At 50.5% G+C, this 22,914-nt stretch overlaps 1 protein-coding gene across 2 annotated transcripts in view; it reads right to left on the bottom strand.

The window, feature by feature from the left end:
* Nucleotides 1-22,914, bottom strand: part of Ngef (neuronal guanine nucleotide exchange factor) — a 103,214-nt gene that overhangs the window by 11,699 nt on the left and 68,601 nt on the right. For both annotated transcript variants that reach the window (XM_013519899.1, XM_005395362.2), the window contains exon 5: nt 20,148-20,449. In XM_013519899.1, coding sequence (XP_013375353.1) covers nt 20,148-20,449 — 302 coding nt within the window. The remainder of the gene's footprint in view (nt 1-20,147; nt 20,450-22,914) is intronic.

Below are 22,914 nucleotides of genomic sequence, written 5' to 3'. Positions count from 1 at the left end.
CTACAACCTCTATAGGACTATTGAGCTATAACCTCAGCCCTGGGTCTGATTTTATGATTGATAAAACAATTTTCACTTTGAAAAAGAGAAGAGAAAATCTAGATGTGGTGGTACAGGCCTGCAATCCCAGCACTCTGGGAGGCTGAGGCAGGAGGATTACAAATACAAGTCCAGTCTGGGCAATTTAGTGACTGAGACCCTGTCTCAAAATAAATAAAAAATGTACAAAGGAAAAAGGGCTGGGTAGGTAGCTCACATGGGAAAATGAAAGAAATCAATCATCTAGTAAGTTTTTCATAGGCATCGTTGTTCTCTTTTTTTTGGTACTAGAAATGGAACTCAGGACCTTGCACTTGCCAGGCAGGCACTTGTGCCGCTGGGCTATCTCCCCAGCCCCACCGTTGTTCTCTATCATGGCGATTGCCTGCTTACCGAACCTATGACCCCAACAAAGCCCTGTTCTCTGAAGCGTCCACTGCAAGGCCCACGCAGCAGGCCCTGTGCCACCTCTCACCCTGCTTGCGTATGACTTCAGCAGCCAACACGGTCCCTGCCACCTTCTTCCCATTGCCCTCCTGTGCTTTGGGTCCCTCATGGGATGGTCCACTGGGTTAAACTGTGGTGCCCACATCTTACGCCCCAGTGACCTTGCCTGGCAAAAGGGTCCCTGTGGGTGCCCCTGAGTTTGTTTGTTTGTTTATTTATTTATTTATTTATTTGAGACAGGGTCTTAGTATGCAGTTCAGGCTGGCCTTGAGCTCACTTTGTAGCCCAGGCTAGTCTTGAACTTGCAATGATCCTCCTGCCTCAGCCTACCGAGTGCTGGGATTACAGGTGTGTGCCACCACGCCTGGCTGCCCCTGAGTTTAGGGTCTCGAGGGAGAACTTCCTGGATTCAGGAGTCTGTGTACAAGAGGCAGAGAGTGACGTCACAGACACACAGAGGACAGAATGGAGCCAAGGACCCAGGGGGCCACAAGACAAGGATTGCGGGAGCCAGCAGCAGCTGGAAGGGGCAGGAAGGATTCTCCCTGGGGCTGGCAGAGTGGGCAGAGGAGGGGTGGAGGCCGGAGCAGTGAGGAGCACTGTGGGGCCCCCTCCAGCTTCCCACGGGACAACGCAGCCCCAGCTCCAGGGGTGGGAAGAAGGCTGGCGCTGCTCCCAGAGCTCACACAAGGGGGTGCTCCCTGCTGTCACAGACACTCTTCGAGGTCCCCCAGGAAGGACGTGCAGAAGCTCCTGTTTCACCGGAGGGAAGCTGACGCAGAGGTGGCATCCCTAACGCCACACAACCCCGTGCCACGAGAGCCAGGACCACGCAGGGGTGCCACACTCTGGGCTCTGCTGGGACCCTGCCCGGCTGGCCCACAGCAGCATGGGGGCAAGCCAGGCACTGACAGTCATGTGCTTCCCTGTTCGGGCACCCAAGATGAAGGACGCCCTAGTGAGGTGCCACTGCCCCGCAAGCAGGACCCGCCTGGCAGCAGTGAGAAGCCCACACCAGAGCATCTCCGGGCTCCAGCCACCAAACAGACCCGGCCACCACCAGGTTGCCCTGGCTGGAGATGGTGCAGAGCTGAGATGCTCCAAGCACCCCACAGCCTCTGTCCCCACTCTCACGCCACAGCCGTCCCATTTACCTGAAAATAAGCTGCACAAACCAGTCCCGGGGCCTCGCAGGAGGCAGAGCTTGGAGCCCCACACCGAGAGACACATAGCCTCTGGTCTGCCGGCTGCCTACACTCGCCTGGACAAGGGGGCACACTGGCCGAAGGGGTTTCTCTGCTACTGATGCTGTTAGGAACTCACTTCCTGCTGCTAAATTTCTGTTTCTCAAGAACATACCCAGCCATCACCACTCCCAAGCTCCAAGCACACACAACTGACACAAAGGACACAGGAGGGTCCATGCTCCGGGGGAGCTGTCACACCCACAGTGTAGCATCCAGGACAGGCACGTCACCCTGAAGAGACATCCAGCTGCCATCCTGGCTTAGTTGCACCCAGCTTCCTTAGCTGATGGCATCTTTGTCCTGGGGCTCCGGGGGTCAAGGGCTCCAGCCTGAATCAGTGCCGGTGAGGGGCAGGTGAGCCCCTCACCCAGCACCCCCAACTTGCCCGTCTGCAGGCCTGGGTTACCGGGAGGCATCTTCGTTCTGTAGGTCACGCTGTCAGCCACTCACACGGCTGTCCTTGTCTGATCAGTCACTCAAAGCCTCTGCTGGGCTGCATGGAGCCGGCAGGTCCTGCGCACTCGTTCCCCACTGCTCCTTCCCCATCCGCTCCTCATCCATTCCCCGGTCCCGTCACCCCACTCGCTCCCCAGTCAGTCATTCGTTGCCCTGGTCCTCCATTCCCCACCCCCATTCATTCATTCATTCTCCCAGTCATTCTCCCATTCATTCATTCCCTCATTCCCATCACCCCATTCACTCCCCAGGCATTCCCCCATTCCCCTGGTCCTCCATTCCCCAGTCCCAGTCATTCATTCATTCCCCAGTCATTCCCCCAGTCCTGTCACCCCATTCATTCCCCAGTCATTCATCCCTCCATTCCCCTGATCCTCCATTCCCCACCCCCATTCATTTATTCATTCTCCCATTCATTCATTCCCTCATTCCCATCACCCCATTCACTCCCCATTCATTCATTCATTCATTCCTCATTCATTGCCCCATCCCTCCATTTACTCACTCCCCCATTCCTGTCACCCCATTCTCTCCCCCTATCATTTATTCCCCCTTTCCCTTATTCATTCATTTCCGCACTCCCCCATTCCTCCATTCATTCATTCTCCCTTTATTCCCCCATTCCTGTGGTCCTCCATTCCCCATTCATTCATTCATTCCCCCATTCCTGTCACCCCATTAATTCCCCCAATCATTCATTCAGTCCCCATTCCCATCACTCCTTTCATTCCCCTGTCATTCATTCTCCCATTCATTCCATCCCCAGTCCTCCATTCATTCATTCCCCACGCATCACCCCATTCACCTCCCCAACCCTTCATTCATTTCCCCACCCCATTCCTCCATTCATTCGCTTCCTCCATTATCCCTCCCCCATTCCCCTATTCATTTCCCCATTCCTGCATTCGCTTATTCCCGTTGGTGCCTCAAGCACTTCCTGAGCACGTTCCTCATCCAGGCACCACTGCAGGCGCTAAGCTTCGGAGTGATCAGGGCACAGTCCCTGCCACCACGCGGGGCCCACATCTCCCATCCCTGGGGCAGCACGGTGAGACGCTGCAGGCCAGGTCAGGTCGGGGCACCCAGAGCAGACTGAGTGTGTGTGCGCGTGTGTGTGTCCTGAGTGTGCAGGTGCACATGTGAATGAGTGTGAGAGAACTGTGTGAGTGTGGCGGGGGGAGTGTGTGAGCACTAATGAGTGTGTGTGCACGTGTACAAGCGTGAATGGCTGTATGAGTGTGAAGCAGAGTACGTGCGAGCACGGATTTGCGTGCGTGTGTGTGCGTCAGTGTGACTACATGAGGACTAATGCGGGGTCTGAGTGAGTGTGTGCACGTGTGTGCCCAGCTGCTGCTCAGCGCAGAGGACCCCTCCCCTGTCGGCCCCTCCCTCCAGGCCGGCTGCTCAGGACCGCAGCAGGGAGGAGCCACACGCCCAGTCCCACACCAGTCCTCGGGCGGTGCCCGGAGCTCAGCTACTCAGTCTCGTGTCTCCGGCTAACCGCGCTGCCCTGTGATTTCTTTCTTTCTTTTTTTTTTTTTTTAGTACCGGGAATTGAACTCAGGACTTTGCACTTGCCGGGCGGGCGCCTATGCCGCTGAGCTGCACTCCCGGCCCTGCCCTGTGGCTTCTAACCACTGCTCCTGCTCGGCCCGTTCCTGCCCAGGACCCTCTGAGGGGGTGCCATCCGGACTCTGGATTTCTCAGGAGGGGCCGGTACAGGCGGCTCTGCCCTCCGTGTCAGCTGTGAGTGTCTGGCGTCCACCACGGGCCCTGGGCACGGCCCTCACAGATGGCGGGAGGGCTGTGAGCAGGGGGCAGGAGGGCTGTGCCAAGGAGGCTATCAGGGCTGAGGCCCAAAAGGCTGCAGAAGAGCCCACTTGCAGGAGCGCCCACGCCCGTGCAGAGAAACCGGGCACAGGTGGGGGACAGGCTGGAGGGCGGAGGGCAGCATGCGGGCGGAAGGGGGCTCCTCTGCGCATGTGCGGGAGGCACGGGGGCGGGGTGGGGGAGGGGGGTGAGGGAGTGACTGCAGGCTCCCTTTCGGGGTCCCAAATCACAGCCTCCTTGTGGGGCAGGAGGGGAGCTGCTGCCCCGACTGTCCCCAGGCCAAGGGAAGCCACGTCCGTCACCCCGCAGTCCCAGCCCGGGAAGCGCGGCATCCCGCGTTCTCAGCACATTTAGGGTTAGATTTCCTCTGACGATGGGGCTTCCCACACAGCGCAGACTCAGCTGGCCAGAGGCACCCCGTCTAGGGGAGACCCTGAGCCGGCACCGCACCCGGCTGGACGCCCCACACAGGCGCTCAGGGCCGAGCCGCACGGTGCTGCCAGGCCGGGGGCACCATGGGGCCTCAGGCCTGCTGAGTGGCTGACGGATGTGTGTGTTTCACAAACAGAGGAGACCCCAGAGCGGTCGGCAGTGGAGGCCCAGGAAAGCCCCGGGGAACGGCACCCACTTCCGACTGAGGAAGGCGGGAAACCAGCCCCTCAGTCACGGAGCCCCGTGCCCCACAGTCAACCTCAGCAGTGCCATCTCGGGTCACTGGGGGCCGCCCCTCCTTCCTGTCCTAGGGAACCCCGGGCTCTGCGTTCTCCCTGGTTTTGGGTGCATTTTCGTTCCCCGACCTCCCCCCAGCAAGTCACTGCTGTCATTGCTGTCACCTGAGTCACCAGCTGACTTCTGCGGGGCTCAGAGCTGCAGGCCAGCAGACCACAGCTGCTCTGGTTCTTCAAGGCCAGGACACGAGCATCCCTGCCCCAGGGTCCTGGGCCCTGCCCCTGCTGGGGTTCTCCCGGACGGGGGACCTAGGCACCGGCTCCCACCTGCGACCCTAGAGCCAGCAGCAGGGGCCTCCTGTGGCAGCCAGGGGACCCCACTGGTTATGCACTGAACCGTGTCCCCCAGATTCCCATGCTGAAGTGCCCCAGCATGACCGAACTGGGAGACAGAGCCTGGAAAGTGTGGTGCGGACCGAACGAGGCCCTAAGGGCCGGCGTGTCCTCCGAGGAGACACCCGGAGCGAGCGCAGGGAAGACCACGAGAGGGCACAGGAGGCGGCCCTCCACAGGTCACAGGCTGGGCCCTGAATGTCCCCAGAGGGGCGTGTGGTGAAGGCTCAGTCCCGGCCTTGGTGAGTGGGGCCTTGGGAGGTGGGGCCCGGCGGGGGAAAGTGGGGTCACTGAGTGTCCTTGAGGGGGCCCTGGGACCTGGCCTTTGGCTCTCTCTGCCTCTGTCCCTCTGCTTCCCCGCCACCATGGCATAAGCAAGGAACAAGCTGGAACTGAGACGTCTGCAACGGAGCACAGCAAACCTTCCCTGCTCGCAGTCGCCGCGCCTCTGGTATTTGTCACGGAGACGGAAAGCTGACACGCACAGCAGCACGGACGGGCCGCACCAGAAACAACCTGCACACGGCCACTCGCCACTCCCGAGTCAAGTGCACACTTGGACACACACGCTCTCCTCACCCGAGTGAGCGCGGCGGGGCCGCTCAGGAACAGAGCTTTCTCCGAGAGACCTTTCTCTCCCCACCAGTACCTTTGCTCCACGTGAACTGCGTATGAGGCGCCTCAATTTTTTATCTAAAGGATGAGTTTCAAAAATGCCAAGTGCTACCTTTGCCTCTTTGCTGAAGTTGCTATCAGTGCTCTCTCTACATCAGACCAGGAGGCGGCTGGTTTCTGGGGTTGTGACAGCGCCCACCGTGAGGTAGAGGCACACCCCTGTCCCCCTGCTGCCTGAAGGCTCCGTTGCTGAACTGTTAGGGTTTATCCTAAAGAGAGAAATGCGGATTTGATGAGGGTTGGTAAATAACACAGCAATCACAACTCATGATTCTGATAGAGGTCCATATCAAAAGCCTTTAGTGACTTCCTTGTAAACTGGTTTGCTTTTTAAGAAAAAAAAAAAAAAAAAAAAGGCTCTGAGCATGGTGACAGCACGCCTGTAATCCCAGCACTTAGAAGGCTGAGGCAGGAGGATCTCCACGAGTTCAAGGCCAGCTTGGGCTACAGAAGCGAGTTTGAGGCCAGCCTGCAGAGTGAGACCCTGTCTCAACACAACACAACAAAACACAACAAAACAAAACAGAAAATACATGCAAGTTCTAAGTTGTGAAAACAGGCTGACCCACCACAGAATACAACTGTGATTTCAGAGGCTGAGCAGGGTCAGACTGTGCAGGTAATGACTGGGTCCCCCCCCCTCCTGGGCACACTGGGGCCTCACCCCCACCCCCACCACACCAGCCTGGCAGCACCCTGCCTGAGCAGTGTCCCTGCACGCCTGTTCCCTTGGAGATGCTCAAAACGTCACTCCCTGCTCACTTTTCCAGTTCCACCCAGCAAACTCGGGGAGCGGAGTCTTCTCTCCCCGCTGCAGGCACAGGGTCCTGTGTGAGGGGGTACGCGGCCTGCCAGGGCCGCAGCAGTGACTACTCCAAGCACCTCCGGTTTCTGCTTTTTGTCAGGCCTGGGAGGATCCCACCAGCCCTCTATACTTTACACTGAGGCAGCAGAGTCTTGCTAAATTGCCCAGGCTGGCTTTAAATTTTGTATCCTCCTGCCTCAGCATCCCAAGTAGCTGGGATTATGAACGTGCAGTACCACACCCACCTTGCCCCTGGCTCTTTGCCCTCCTTTCTGGGTTCTCCTTCCTCCCACCACTTCCTGAAAAGCCCCTGCCCTGTGGCCTGTCTACCTGGCCTTCCTAACCTTTTAACTGGAAGACCTCCTGATTATTTTCTCAAGCCATGGTGTTCCAATGACTCAGAGGCCCCCAGGGGAGGGAGGGCATGAAGAGCTTCAGAACAACTTGGAAGACAAAATCAAAATGAAGAAAATCCTGTCCAGTAACGTCCTGACCTGACGTCGCGGCCAGGAAACTTTTACTGACAAATGAGGAAAACATACCATTTTGTTCTTAAGTCCCTATTTTTCCAGGGCTGGCTAAGACTTAGGCCTTTGTGGGGTGCTCTCCGGGGGTGAACAGGGGCTCCCCAGGACCAGGGCTTCCGCAGCTCAGGGACAAGACACATCTGCAGCAGGCTGAATGGCCCATCTGGCTTTAACACACATGGCAGAAAACAAAGCTGACACACGCTGGCTGCTTTGCAACATAAAACACAAAGAGCTCAGTCTCATGTGCTCGAATAAACTCTTTAAAATAAATGAAGCAGGGTGTGGTGGCACACGCCTGTAATCCCAGCACTCAGAAGGCTCAGGCAGGAGGATTGTTACTAGTTCTAAACCAGCCTGGGCCACAAAGTGAGCTCAAGGCTGGCCTGAACTGCATGGCAAGACTCTGTCTCTTGTGGGGGCTGGGGATTTAGCTCGGCGGCACAGTGCCTGCCTGGCAAGTGCAAGGTTGTGAGTTCGATTCCAGGTACTGGAAAGAAAAAAAGACTCTGTCTCAAAAAGATGAAAAAATAAAATAAATGAGAGGACCGGGTATGGTGGCACATGTCTATAATCCTAGCACTTGGAAGCCTGAGGCAGGAGGATCGATGTGAGTTGGAGGCCAGCCTGGACTACATAGTGATACCTTGCCTCAAAAAAACAAAAATAAATAAATATGAAAAGTCAGACTCCGAAAACTCAGAAATCAGGCATGCCACATGTCCATGTCATTCATGACTGTAACTGTGCTGCATATCAGTTAAGTCAGACTCATTTATTTTTGGGTTTTTTTTTGGTGTGTTGTTTTTTTTTCCGGTACCGGGAATCAAACTCACGACTTCACGCTTGCCAGGCAGGCACTGTGCCGCTGAGCTGAATCCCCAGCCCAGACTCATTTATTCTTTAAATATCTGGATCTGCAACTAGAAATTGCAAAGTGTATAAAGAAACTAAAAGTCTTTCCCTCTCTTTCTTTCTTTCTTTCTTTTTGAGACAAGGTCCCCCTATACAGTTCAGGATAGCCTTGAACTCACATGTAGCTCAGGCTGGCCTCTAACTTGCAGCAATCCTCCTACTTCAGCCTCCTAAGTGCTGGGATTACAGGCATCACGTCATGATGTCAGGCAAAGTCTTTATTTTCAATGCCCACTCTGCTGTAGACATAATGTTCTATTCTGTGTTCTAAAAATTTTATCATGACTATTCACCTATTTCATTCTTTGAAAACACTTTTTAAATGTTTGTGTCTTTGTATAGCTACATACTATCTTGATACACAATTAGCAAGTACTTGGGTTTCTTCTCATTCTTGTCTTAATTTTTGCTGAGATGGATATCTCAATAAATATTTGTGCACAAGCCTGATTATTTCACAAGATGAATGTCTACAAGTAGAAATATTAGAAAGTATACAAATATATTCTAATTGGAGTTTGATAGCCCATACTATTATACTCTTATCAACTGTGTTCAAGAGCACTCATTTAAAAATTCCTAGCCTTGGGCTGGGGATATAGCTCAGCGGCATAAGCACCTGCCTGGCAAGTGCAAGGTTCTGAGTTCGATCCCCAGTACCACACACACACAAAAAATCCTAGTCTGCCGGGGCAGTGGTGGTGCATGCCTGTAATCCCAGCACTTGGGAGGCTGAGGCAGGAGGATCGTTTCAAGTTCAAGACCAGCCTGAGCTACATAGTGAGCTCAAGGACAGCCTGAACTGTATAGCAAGACCCTGTCTCAAAAAGACAAAATAAATAAATAAAAATTCCTAGACAGGCATGGTGGAGCATACCTATAATCCCAGCACTTGGGAAGCTGAGGCAGGATGCAAGTTCAAGGCCAGCCTGGGCTACATAACAAGACTGTCTCAAAAAAACAGAACAAAATAAAAATTCCTTAATAGATTTTAAATATAAATATATGTTTAAAAGCCAACTTCCCACAAGGAATGCAAACATTACATACTACACACATGTATGATAAACTAAAAAAAAAACAGTCTCTGTGATTTGAAAATGCAGAGGACCATACCTCCATGTTGTTTTAGTCTGAGCTTCCTTGATTATTAACGAGTTTTGACTTTTATGTTTTCTTTGTTTTACTCACTAGTCACTTGTACTTTTCCTATGTGTCTTGTTTTGCCCATGTTCCTTTCAGGTGCTCATTTTATTCTAACTGACAGAGTTTTCTCATTGCGTGAAATGTGGGCCTTGCAGACATAAATGAAAACAACAAATTCTGAGCGTTTATCTCATATCCAGCCACCTCTCAGAACTGCCTTGTTAGACCCTGCGGTTTTATTTGACACCCTTGGATTTTTTAAAGAAAGCGACCATCGGGGGAGCGCCGGTCTTCCGGCTGGCTAGCTTCCTGCCTCGTAGGCCCCTGGAGAGAGGCCCCAGTGCATGGCGAGCCATACGCCGCCGCTCAATTGAGATTTATCATGACACAGAGAAACAGTGACACAATTGGCCCACCATGCACCGACTGCAGTTGCCCACCCACGGATGTGTGTGAATCATTCAAACTTTGAACAACCCCTGGGAATACATGCCATACAACGGGCCACTCTTGCTCCTGCCACTGAGAACCGGAAAGGTCCAGAGCCAGGGAGAAGCAGCTGCTGAACAAGGACTCAGAGAACATGAGAATGCAGACTAAGCCCACAGAGTCAGAGGTCTAGTGGACTGGGGTCACGAGAGCCACTCGGAAGCTATAAACTAGGAGGACCTTGCACAATACCTGTGGAGACACCCTGGAAGCCATTCTTCCCCTGACAGTACAGGCTGTGGTGGAGCTCTGGAGAAGTCTGCAGCAGGATTCCTGCTGCCTGTGCTGACAGTTGGGGAGAGGACACTAACTGGTTGTGGGGTCCCAATGCGATGGGAGGCTGGAGAGAAAACGCAACAAAAAATGGCCTTCGCCCCAGACGGCTCACTTGATTTTTGACAACCCTTAGGCTGTAACTACTTGTTAGATCCTTCTTGTGTATCTCTGTCTTCCTGAGAAACCACTTTGAAGATACCACCATGTATTACAGCAGTCACTGATATTTTCCTACTAATCTATCCATAACTCTGTAATGTTTGCATTGTTCCTATCCTATTTCATAAATGGATCCATGTTTATTATTATGTGTTTCCTACAACAACCATTGAGAATTATTGAATGATTATTCAGTAGGTCACTCATGTATAGTTCTATTTATATTCTTGAGAAGCCACTTTGAAGATACCTAAGTATAGTACAACAACTATTGATAATCTCCTACCTCTTTTGTCTGTAACTCACTATTATTTGTCTATTTGTTTTCCTGAGAAACTATCTTATAGATAACAATATGTAAAACAATAGCCATTGATAATTCCTACCACTTTGTCTGTAATTTGGTAAGCCCCTCCTATTATTATGTTATCCTTCTTTTACTCTTTAAAATAAAAAAAAAAAAAAAAAGAAAGCGGCCACCATCGGCAGACAATGGTTTCAATCTTCCTCCTTTGTGGCTTCTTCTCCTGCTCCTCTCTTGTCTTGTTGCCCTGGCTGGGGCTTTTGGAGCCACATCAAAGGATGTTAGCAAGCACTGCGTCTCGCCTTAATTGCCACGGCAACTCTTCATCATGTACGATTTTGGTTACATATTTAAGATATTCTTTATAAATCTCCAAAAGCATCCTTCTGAGCTTTATTTAGATCGTAACAGATGGACTCCTTTCCTTGTCAGCCTCTTTGAAACTCGATGTATTTTTTTATCTAGCCTATCAGTATGATACATTTTGACCCCAAACATGCAAATATTACACCATCTTTGCATTAATTTATACTTGCTCAATCTATATTTTTCAGATTTGAATTTCTTATGTTTTATATAAATTTTTAACTTAGGGCTGGGGATTTAGCTCAGCGGCAAAAGCGCCTGCCTGGCAAGCGCAAGGTCGTGAGTTCGGTTCCTGGTACCGGAGAAAAACAAAAAAAAAATAAATAAATAAATAAATAAATAAATAAATTTTTAACTTAATCCGCAGTGAGATAGACCAATGTTTTAATTTTATGGAGGAGTAGTACTTTGTTAGGTGGAACAAAAAGAAATCAGAGACATTCAACCCTCTGACATCTTACTTTTAAAATTGTACAATCAGATAGACTACAAATAGTTGTACAAATTTTAACACAAGTATAACTTCATGTAACCAATGTATGATCAAGGCCCTCAATGGTCCCGTTAGTCCAAAAAATCTCCCTCAAGCTTTCTCATTCTAGCTGCTGATCTGAGTTCTGTCAGCATAGTTGGGTCTGCTCCAGAATGTCACATCTGTGGAACCATACGGTATGTAACCTGTCCGGTTTCTTTTGTTTTGTTTTGTTTTTTTGAGACAGGGTCTCGCTATGCAGTCCAGCTGGCCTTGAGCTCACTTTGTAACCTAGGCTGGTCTTGAACTCCAATGATCCTCCTGCCTCAGCCTCCCGAGTGCTGGGATTACAGGCACGCACCCCCATGCCCAGCCTTTGGTTTCTTTCAGGCACTCAGCAAAGTGCCTGAGACTCGGCCCCTGGTGTCCTGTGTATCAACAGTCTGTTCCTTCCAGGTGCTTAGTGGACCACTGCAGGGATGTGTGAGCTTGTCCCTCTACCTGTTAATGGGCATCTGGGTTGTTTCCAATTCTGGGCGAGTATGAATAAGCACGCATGTATGCACTGCTGTGTGACTGTAACCTCCCAGTTCTCTAGGGGAGTGGCTCTCAACCAGGAGTTGCGTATTCCTTTGGGGAATATTCAGCTAAGTCTAGAGCCACCTGGGGTGTCATGAGTGGGGCGAGGGTGCTCCGGCATCCAGTGGGCAGCAGCCAGGATGCCGTGCAATGCACAGGGCAGAGCCTGAGACGAGGACACCCCAACCCCAATGTCCAGGGTGTCGCTGAGAGAGCTGCTGCAGGGAGATGCCTAAGAGCAAGCGGGAAGGGCTGGGGATGTAGCCGAGGGGCACAAGCGCCTGCCTGGCAAGCACAAGGTCCTGAGTTCAATTCCCAGTACCCCTCCCAGAAAAAAGAGTGAGCGGGGGTGCTGGGTGCATGGAAATGTCCACGTAACTTCATAGGAAATGGCCTGCCCTCCTCCAGAGCGGCTGCCCAGTTTGTAGATCCTGCACCAAAAGTTGCAGCTGCTGGGCGGCCACACCAGCACTTAAAGGCCTTCGTGGGAAGCCGAAGGACGGGCTGAGGTCTCGGGGTGCGAGGCTCGGTAGAGTCACTGTATTTAACAAGTGAGGCGATGGGATGCACTAAGTTTGAGTTTTGAGCAAACGATGACAACCGTCTTAGTATCGGTGCACTCCATCCATCAGCCCAAGTGCAGTGGTTTCCGAATACTGAGTTTTGAGCAGGAAGCGAGGTGCCTGCCTGTCATCCAGCACTTTGGAATCGATTTTTGTTTGTTTGTTTTTTGTTTGTTTGTTCTGCTGTACTTTTTTGAAATCTCACATTTGAGTCCTGCCTGGGCAATTTAGCAAGACTCTGTCTCCAAATAAAAACATAAGTAAATAAAAGGCCTGGGGTGTTATGCAGTGGCACGGCGCTCCTGGGTTTGATCCCCAGTGCCCCAGCCTGCAAAAATCAATAGGAAAAAGAAAACTTAGGCCAGTATGTAGCACTTCCTGTCTTGTATATACCTCCTTTGTTGAAGTATCTGTTTGTCCTTTCTCCATTTTTACATTAAAAATTTTCCTGCTGAGTTTTGTACACATTCTAGATGAGTCTTGTTAGATGAGAGACTTGAAATATGTTCTCAAAGTCTATAACTTCTTCTCATTCTCTTATCAGTCTCTTTTTTTTTTTTTTTTTTTTTTTTTTTAGGCAGGATCTCACTATGTAGTTCAGGCTGGCCTGGACTCCCTGGGGAGCCCAGGTTGGCCTTGAACTCATGGTGATCCTCCTGCCTCAGCCTCTCAAATGCTGGGATTATGGCGTGCCCAGCTAAAACTGTCAGTATTTTTGCATGCACAGTCGTTCATAGTTGTTTCCTTATAACCTTCTTAATGTCTGTGAAGTCTGTCATGTCTCCATTTTCACTTCTAATGTTGGTAATTTGTATCTTCTCTCCCTTTTGTCAACTTTGACAATTTATTAATTTTACTGATCTCTTAAAAACCAGCTTTTGGTTTATTAATTTTGTCTTTTTTTTTTTTTTTTTTTTTTTGAGATAGGGTCTTGCTATGCTGTTCAGGCTGGCTTTGAGCTCACTATTTATCCCAGGCTAGTCTTGAACTTGCAACAGTTCTCCTGCCTCAGCCTCCCAAGTGCTGGGATTACAGGTGTGCACCACCATGCCCCGCTTAGTTTGTTAACTTTGTCTCTTATTTGTGTTGTTTCTCTCTTTTTGCTGGCTTTGGTTTTGTTTTCCCCAACCCCACTAGCTTCTTACTATGAAAGCTTAAGTGACTGATTTGAAGACTTCCTTCTTTCCTAAATTTTAGTATATTGCAGATTCATTTTCTGCCATTTAAGAATACTTGTAACTTCCCTTGAGACTACTTGATCCAGGGATTATAAAAACTGTGTACTGCTTATTCCTCTCTCCCTCCCCCTCTCCCAGGAGGAGGACTGGACCTTGTCTCCCGCACATGCTCTACCTGTAACCTAAACTCCCAGCCACTTGCTTGTTATCGTCATGTTACTGATTTCTAGTTTAATTCATTAAGGTCATAAAACATACTGTGCATGATTTCAATTTTCATACGTTTGTTCATGTGTGCTACGGCCTATCGTGGTGAATATTCTATGTAACTTGAAGAAAGTGCTTTATATTCCGCTATTGCTGGGTGGTGGTGGTCAATGTATTCTTGATCGTACGTCTCTCAGTTCTACTAATCACTAAGAGAAAAATTGTTTTTGACTACACACATGCGCACACACACACACACGCAGCCTTCAGCTATATTGCGGATGTTTAGAAATCTGTATATGTACGTGCTGTAGTGATCAGACTTGATGACTGGCATTTTTCGACTCTCCAACAAGGGCCGCTTGTGTTTGTGAAATGATTCACCGAAGCACAGCCACCCTTCCCTGCGGTCCGCCGCCCCACCCGGCCGCAGAGCCAGTGGTGCGGACAGAGCGGGCCGGGAACCTGAGATATCCGTTGCCTGACCCCGCTCCAGCGCCCCGGGGCTGAGCTGGCCAACTGTGAACCCAGGAAGGAAACCTTCAGTGCCTCCACAAAAGAACCGCTTCCTCTCGCTAAGGTGACGCTGGGCGTGGCCTGCGCGGTTCCGTCCCCTCATCACGGGCCCCTGTAGACCAGGAACTCCGCTGCGCTTTCACCGCTGGGCTCAGCATCTCTTCTGCCAGTAGTTATTCTGGATACTGGTATATTTTTGTGTTTTGATTTTTAAACATATTTTATTAAATTTAAAGAGACAGGGTCTTGCTATGTTGCTCAGGCTGGTCTTGAACTCCTGGACTCAAGGGATCCTCCCGCCTCATCCTTCCCAGGGCCTGGTGCTACAGCTGTGTGCCACCCACCTAAAAATTTTGTTTCTGAGTCTGTTTTTGGGAGCCTGCATCTTCTTAGATCACTATCTCAAGATTTGCTCGGCCTCTTCTTGGGTCTCCATCCTGGTTGGTGTCTTTGGGAGCATGTTTGGGGGTGTTGGGAGCATGTTTTGGGGGTGTTGGGACCTTTTTTGGGGGGTATCTTCTCTGACATCTGAGGAGCTCATCCAATTTTGTATTTATCCCTCACTTAACAAGCCATGAAAGGTTGTAACTACCTAAATGCAGCACTGACGCCATCCTCTGGGACTTCAGAGTAGCACCTCTGTCATCTTGGATATCGTCTGTAGGTACAAAATTTATTTCCTCATCCTCAAGGTTAGAAGCATTTGAAACATTTCTGATTTTAAGGGGTTTTTTGTTTTTCTTGTTTCACTACACTGCGGTGATATAGCGTGGCCTGTAAAATTTCAAGAAAACTAAATAGGCTTTTCTTTATGGCTTAACATGTTCTGGTTTAGATCTAGATATCCCCAAGAGCTCACAGGTGGGGCTTTGGAATATGCCTGGATTATGGGGGCTCAAGGCTGACCTGCCATGAGGGGCTGGGGCGTGGTCTGGGAGGGCGTGGTCTGGGAGGGCGTGGTCTGGGAGGGCGTGGTCTGGGAGGGCGTGGTCTGGGAGGGCGTGGCAGGAAGCCCCTTCTCCCTCCTGGCTCCTCCCCTGCTCCCTGCTTCCTCTTCACCAGGCCATGAACAGCTCTCCTCCGCCCGGCCCCTCTGCCGAGCCACCCTGCCTTGGAGCCAGCCAACTACAGGCTGAAACCTCTCCAACAAGCGTCCCTTGTTGGAGAGGAAATAAATCTTTCCTTCCCTAAGCTGCTGGTGGCAGGGATTTTGTCCCAGTGATGAAGAAAGTGACTAAGACAACATATGACCCATTTTTGGTGGTGTTCAGTGCCCAGGGGCCATGGGGGCACGGGTAGCACAGTCTGAGAGGGGATGGAGCTCAACCGTGACCCTCACACCCCCCAACCCAGCTCTCCATGATCAGCGCCTCTGTGTGCCCAGCTTGGCCTACTCCTAGGAACAGGGAGTGTGATGACGCCTCCTGCCCATCCCTGGCTCTGCAACCTGACAGACCGCCATGACCACTCACTGTGACCATTTCTGTTGGGCTCTGTCTCCCTGATCTAAGACAACACTGGGATGTCGGGTTTAAATAAGGAAAAGGATTTCCTCGCCTCCAGAACCACGGGCTGAATAACCTCTCTTTCTTTATACCTTCCCCAGTTTCAGCTACTGCATATTAACAACAGCAGAATGGACTAAGACCCCTCTGCTTTACACATAAAGCAGCCGAAGCACAGAGACGTTGTGTCCTTTGCCCTACACCACACAGCTAAGAAGTGGCAGAGCTGACACTCAGAACCCAGCCAGCTGGGCACCAGCGCCTGTGTGATAATCACTACGCTCTGTCAGTTCCCTCATTCCGTACTGTGGGAGAAAATATCTGAAAATATGAAAAAGAATTACTATCCAGAATGTTTGAAAAGCTGCTGATGGGGGTTGGGGATTTAGCTCAGCGGCAAAGCACCTGCCTGGCAAGCACAAGGTCGTGAGTTTGGTTCCCGGTACCGGAGAAAAACAAAAAACAACAACAACAAAAAAGAAAAGCTGCTGATGAATTACGTTTGACACAAACAATCCACCAGAATAAAATTAGGCAAAAAATAGGATGGCTCACTGATAAATGGAAAGAACAAATAAACGCATGGAAAGGCTCACGCATCCTGGAGGGGATAAGGAATCTCCTCCTCCCCTTCCGACTAAGGATTATAGAAAATGAGTAATCGGATGGCAGGACGGGGGAGGGTGGGTGGAAACGGCCTCTCGCGCTGTTGGTGGCCAGGGACTCTGTAGTGTCCCTTATTCAAAATGCCCGGGACAGAAGTGTTTTGATTTCAGGTTTTTAAATATCTATCTGCACACGCACAAGGAGCAATCAAAAGGAGGGACCTGGGTCTCAACATGGTATTTATTATGGTTCCTTTTTTTTTTGGTATTTTTGAGACGGGGTCTCACTATGCAGTTCAGGCCGGCCTTGAGCTCACTTTGTAGCCCAGGCTGGTCTTGAACTCACAACGATCCTCCTGCCTCAGCCTCCTGAGTGCTGGGATTACAGGTGTACACCACCACACACAGCCTGTTTATGGTTCTTCTACATGTAGTCTGAAGGTAATTTTATTTAAAATATTTTTAATAATTTCATACACAAAACAAAGTTTCATGGTGTAGAATTTGCCGCTTCTGCCATCATGGAAGGCAGAAGGGCTGCAATTTGGGAGTCTCAGGTTATTGGGGTGCCCAGGCTAGGCTGCCTTCTGAGTGGCAATCTGGTAGAATCTCTCTGTACTAAAAATGTGCTTTATTTTGCCCAGCAATGCCACTGCCAGGCTCCGGAGGCAGGGCCTCAGTGTGCAGACACGAGCCCTCCTGAGCAGCCCGTGCTGTTACCGTACCAGCTCACCTCTGTCCTCTGCCACCCTCCAAGCTGCGCTGGGGTCCGGGACCCACTGGGCTGGGCACAAGTCTCTCCCCGCTTTCAGTCAGCTGTGCCCCTCCTGGAGCTGATTCAAGCCCCCTGTACCTCTGATGCAATTACATCGTTTTCTGCTAAAAACCAGTGGGTTTCAATGCAAAGTTTATAAAACCTAAGCTAAACGCTGAAGAATCCAGTAAAGGCAAGTTGCTGAACACCACAACCCAAACCAAGCTGCTGCTGCTGAACAGTGCCTAGACTTCAAAAGCAGACAGTGCCTAGCGGCTGTGCTCTATCCGGACAGAAATTAGAACTGGTCCCCCAGGGAGGTCCACGGTCAAAGGAAAGCCTGGACACATTGGTGCTGTTCACATTTTTTTAAAAACAATTACAGCATACTAAGTTAGTTATGAAATTTTAAAATATTTAAAAATAAAATGGTACCAGGCCGGGCGTGGTGGCTCACGCCTGTAATCCCAGCACTCAGGAGGCTGAGGCAGGAGGATCGTTCTGAGCTCAAGACCAGCCTGGGCCACAAAGTGAGTTCAAGGCCAGCCTGAACTGCATAGTGAGACCCTGTCTCAAAAAGACAAAAAAACTAAAAAATCAAAAATAAAGTGGTACCTTTATCAAAGTACAGGCCACGCATGAGGCCCCGGAACGCCTCTGCTGACCTTGCTGGTATTTTCGTGCCTGACTTTGCCATCTGCTCTGACAGTGGGTCTACCTTTCTGACCCCTTGTGAGTTTCTGTCTTTGTGGAGGACTTTCAGCCACTCATGTTCATTGCTGTAGCTGTGGTCTCTTATTCACTTTCTTGCTTTATTTCACGCTGCTTTCCTTTGCTGTTTTCTCTGTTTTCCTGTGTGACATGGCGGAGACCGTTCTGTGCTTTTAGCTCCCCTGGTGTTGCAAGGGTGCATGCGTGTTTCAGCTCTGCGTGTTAGGGTTTAGCTCAGAGCCTTGCATCATAAGGACACACACTCTTGATGCCACTATTTACAAGTCACTGCTCACAAGTCACAAGGGCGGTAGAGTAGAAACTCTTCCTGATTCTACTAGGCAGGATCCCCAGATGGACCTGGACTTACGGAGCCTCGACTTCCCTAGCAGCAAGTCTATTGGAAAACCTGAGTCTGGGTTGGAAGATGCAGGGCTGGAGCTCTTCTCTCTTTTCTTTTCTTTTCTTTTTCTTTTTTTTTTTTTTTTTTTTGGTCTTTTTGAGACAGGGTCTTGCCCTGCAGTTCAGGCTGGCCTTGAGCTCACTTGTAGCCCAGGCTGCTCTCGGACTCACAAAGATCTTCCTGCCTCAGCCTCCTGAGTGCTGGGATTACAGGCATGCACCACCACACCCGGCTTGGAGCTCTTCTCAATCTTGGCAGTTAAGGTGGAGATTCTGCTGTTTTGTTTTTTATTGATTATTTGCTTATTATTTACTGATTTTGTTTTATTTTGAGACCGCCTTGCTATGCATTTCAGACTGGCCTGGAACTCACTAGATAACTCACTTCGAACTTGCAGTGATTTTCCTGCCTCAGCCTCCAAGTGCAGGGATTACAAGTGTGGGCCACCACACCTGGTTATTTATTTTTTAAGAGATGGGAGTCTTGCGGCATTGCCCAGGTTGGCCTTAGACCACTGAGCTTAAGTGATCCTTCTACTGCAGCCATTTTTTAATAAAAATAAAGAACAAGAATAAAGGTGTCTATGGAATAGAGCACAGCCTAAAGAGGGCAGGGAAGGCAGGCTCGAGCCTCGACAAAGCCGGGACCAGGCACCAGCTCGGGCTGCATGTGTGCAGAAGGTCGGGGTGGGGTTCTGCTCCGCTGGCTTCAGTTCTTCCTTTGGTGCCCACTTTTTATTTATTTGTTTATTTTTTGACTTTTTGAGACAGGGTCTTGCTATGCACTTCAGGCTGGCCTTAAACTCACTTTGTAGCCCAGGCTGGCCTGGAACTCTCAATGATCCTCCTGCCTCAGCCTCTGGAGTGCTGGGATTACAGGCGTGTGCCGCCACGCTGGGCTCTGTACTCACTGTTAAAATCTCAAAGGGGCTGCAGTTGGGGGCATGGCTCAACAGCAGAGCGCACAAGGCCCTGGGTTCCATTCCCAGCACAAAAATTCCCAACACACACACACACACACACACACACACACACACACGCACACACACTCTCCCAGCTCTGGCCAGCCACCTCCTTACCATCGACCACACTCTTGTCTCCCCAAGCCACACAGTGTCCTAGACACTCAAATAATCTTTGTTCAACTCAAATGAACACTCAAATGTCTCACCATTCATTTCTGTCCCTGTTAGTTGAGTTTAGTTTTGTTTTTTTGAGACAAGGTCCCATTATGCAGTTCAGGCTGGCCTTAAACTCACTGTGTCACCCAGGCTGGCCTCAAACTCACAGCGATCCTCCTGCCTCAGCCTCCTGAATGCTGTGATTACAGGCATACACCCTCATGCCTTGCTGTGTCGCGGTTAGTGTTAATGCACTGTCCCCTGGCAGCAGCAAGCCCTTGGACACCTCCGTGACTTGACCTCCGCCTGCTCCATGTCAGCTGATGTCCACCGGGACCACTGAACAAAGGGGTGACCAGCACGGGTCCCCAGTTTCCACACCATTTCTGCAGGGGGTGGCCGGGCTGAGGCTTTCTTTCAAAATCCTTCCCCATCCAAAGTTCACATGGCTCCGACACAGTTGTGGGGTAAGATCCTGACCAACTGCAAGTTGGTGACTCACAGTTAACCTTGCCTCAAGCTGAGTGCCCCGCAGTGTGGACACCCCACAACAATAGTAACCCGTGGAAAAGTGCAATCTGCCAGCGCGACAAAGAAGCAACGCTCTGCGCACTCACACTGCCAGCGAGCTGCCCGAGAAGGTAAGCGGGTGCTTACTGCCGCCTGATTATTTCCTTGGATGAACCCTGTGAGGGAAATTCTCTGGGTGCCAGCCGGGGACCTCACTCCCACGCCCTCCCCCCAGAACGCCTCCCGCACCCGCACCCCTGAGGACGGAGCCGCAGCGCCTACCTCCTGCAGTCTGACCTCCTCCGGCTGCAGGATCTCCAGCACTCCGCTGCTCCGGATCTCGGGGAGGTCCTGCCACAGGTTGAACCTCGAGTGAGGGTTGCTGAGCAGGCAGATCTGGGGCAAAGGTCTCCTCTCGGGCGGGCTCACCGGCTCCTCCTCCTCCTCCTCTTCCTCCTCCTCCTCAGGGGTGTCCTCGCCGGCCGGGGACCCATCCTCACTGCTCTGGATTTCCGCATCCTGCTGCCTCCGCGTTTCAATTTCCTGGAGAGTGGATTTGTCTCGGTATTCCTGATACAGGAGCCCTGAAATCAGAGAGTTGTAGTAGGAAAAAGAAAAGGACTTTAGACGAATGTCACCAAGAAAGGTGGGCCGGCGCGTCTCGCAGCAACCTCCAGGGTCACAGAAAACACCGCTGTCTTCTCCTTTGCTAGGGACAGTGCTGAGTGTGCACGTTTTTCCCAACAAATCATGACTCCTGAACACACTGCCAGCCGAACCCCACAAATGCACACTTCTCCCACTCATCCTGGGCAAAGCGGGAACGCGGACTGCATGTGTTCACCGCCGCCATGCAGAGTTGATGGAAGGGTCCCAATTATGTTTTAATATCCCCCGAAGGGTCCTCTCCACAGCCCTAAATACTTCAGCATTAAAACTCAAGCACATTCATTTGTGAAGCGGGAGTAGTTATAAATCTTCGCGCTGAAGGAAAAATCAGCGTCTCATCCAGCTAAAGACCCCAAAGGGCCACAGAAATCTATCTCAGCGGCAGGAAGGAGAGACAGGCTGCTTCCAAAATCCTGATCGCGGCTCTGTGAATTACACTACTTCGCAAATCTGCCCTGGAAATTAATTGGCTCCTGACACTGCCTAATCAACATGATAAAGCTTCTGGGCTGAGGGGAGCCGGCCTGCACTCCCAGCGGTTAGGAGCCTGTCTTTCCACTGTGTCACAATCTAGCAGAACCCAGCGTGGAGTTCATGTGACAAAAGAATAAAAACAGGGGCTGGGGATTTAGCTCAGCGGCAAAAGCGCCTGCCTGGCAAACGCAAGGTCGTGAGTTCGGTTCCCGGTACCGGAGAAAAAAAACCCCCAAAAATAAATTAATTAATTAATTAAAAAAAAGAATAAAAACAAAAATCCGAGTCTATGCTAAATGTGACGTAGGCTGAAAGTGTACGAGGATAGGTCCCAGGTCATGGCATAAGTCAGTGCAATTGTGACACTAGAGAGAATGGCTGTAGACACAGAACTAATTATTGCCCTGCAATTCTGACACTGTCTACACCGGCTCCTACAGATTGACCTGGGTTCACTTTCCAGTGCTCAACACTGTTGCCACCCAGAAGGCACTCAAACATCTGCTGAACACCTTTCAAAAACACAGTCTCTAGTCAGGCATGGTGGTGCACATCTGTAATCCCAGTACTCAGGAGGCTGAGGCAGGAAGATCACGGCAAGCTCAAAGCCAGCCTGGGTTGCATAGCAAGACCCTGTTCAAAAAGCAAAACAAGGGGGCTGGGGATTTAGCTCAGCGGCAAAAGCGCCTGCCTGGCAAGCGCAAGGTCGTGAGTTCGGTTCCCGGTACCCGAGAAAAACCAAAAAAAAAAAAAAAAAAGCAAAACAAAAACAAAACAAAAATGCAGTCTCCAGAGTTCACAGAAGTGTCTCCTGTAGCATTTGCCCCCTGCACTGTAGGGATCAAGCCCAGAGCCTTGTGCATGCTTCGCAAGCTCTCTATCATTGAGCTACACCTCCATCCCCTCAGCAGATTTGTTTAGGTTCGAAAACACAGCCAATGCATGCCACGGCCGCCAAATCCTGGGTAAATACTATCTGCAACTTCTCAGTGGGATGCCAATGCTGAAAGACAAAAATGTTAGCTTTGTGGGTAGATGGGCTGAAAATAGTATTTCTGAAATCGCATCGTGGCAGATGCTGTCAGTTACCTCTCCTCTGTTTCCTCCACCCCTGACTTCCCAGGGGTCAGGGTTTGGCTTGGGTGTGACCTGCTCTGTGCTCTACAAAGAGCAAGCTGGTCCCTGAGTTGTTCTGCTTCCTGTATCACCAGGCAACCCTTCCTGTGACGCCATTTACCATGCTGTGCAGCAGTCAGCAGCCGCTACCAGCACTGAGCAGGTGCTGACCTTCGAATGAGGAGCTAAATAAACCTCTTTTCTGCATAAAGTGCTCAGCCCCAGGTACTTTGTTATAGCAAACAAAACAGATTAAGACATCCAGTCTGAGGTATTTTTATTACCGAAGAGGAATAGCTTGGCCAAGGAAAACGAGTAAGGGGGGACATCTTCTAAAGATTTCTCCAAAAGGTGTCCCCAGTAGACTCTGGAAGACAAACCACTTTTTCTCCTTTTATGGATGGCTGCTTGAGTGTGCGATGCCTGCAGCAATAGCAACCATCTTGTCTCACATGACCCAAAGGAAGCTGAGAAACAAAGGCAGCCAGTGATCTATTTAGGCAAATGGGCCAACTTTGGAGCTTCCTTCCTCTCAGTTCATTAACTGAGACGAATCACGAACCACCTCTATCGCTTATGGTCACTTTTTGCTGAATTTTTTTTTGAAAAAAAATTTTTTTTTTACTTATAGCTAAAGCCTCTCAATACAAGTAATTTTAGAATTTTTTACATTTCCTACTTTTGCCGAGCATGGTGGTGCACGCCTGTAATCCCAGCACTCAGGAGGCTGAGGCAGGAGGATCATTGTGAGTTCAAGACCAGCCTGGGCTACAAAGTGAGCTCAAGGCCA

The sequence above is a fragment of the Chinchilla lanigera genome, unplaced genomic scaffold, assembly GCF_000276665.1.
Source record: "Chinchilla lanigera isolate Chin_1 unplaced genomic scaffold, ChiLan1.0 scaffold00052, whole genome shotgun sequence".
NCBI lineage: Eukaryota > Metazoa > Chordata > Mammalia > Rodentia > Chinchillidae > Chinchilla > Chinchilla lanigera.
Note: the sequence above shows the minus strand (reverse complement) of the source record. Positions and strands in the feature narration are given on the sequence as shown.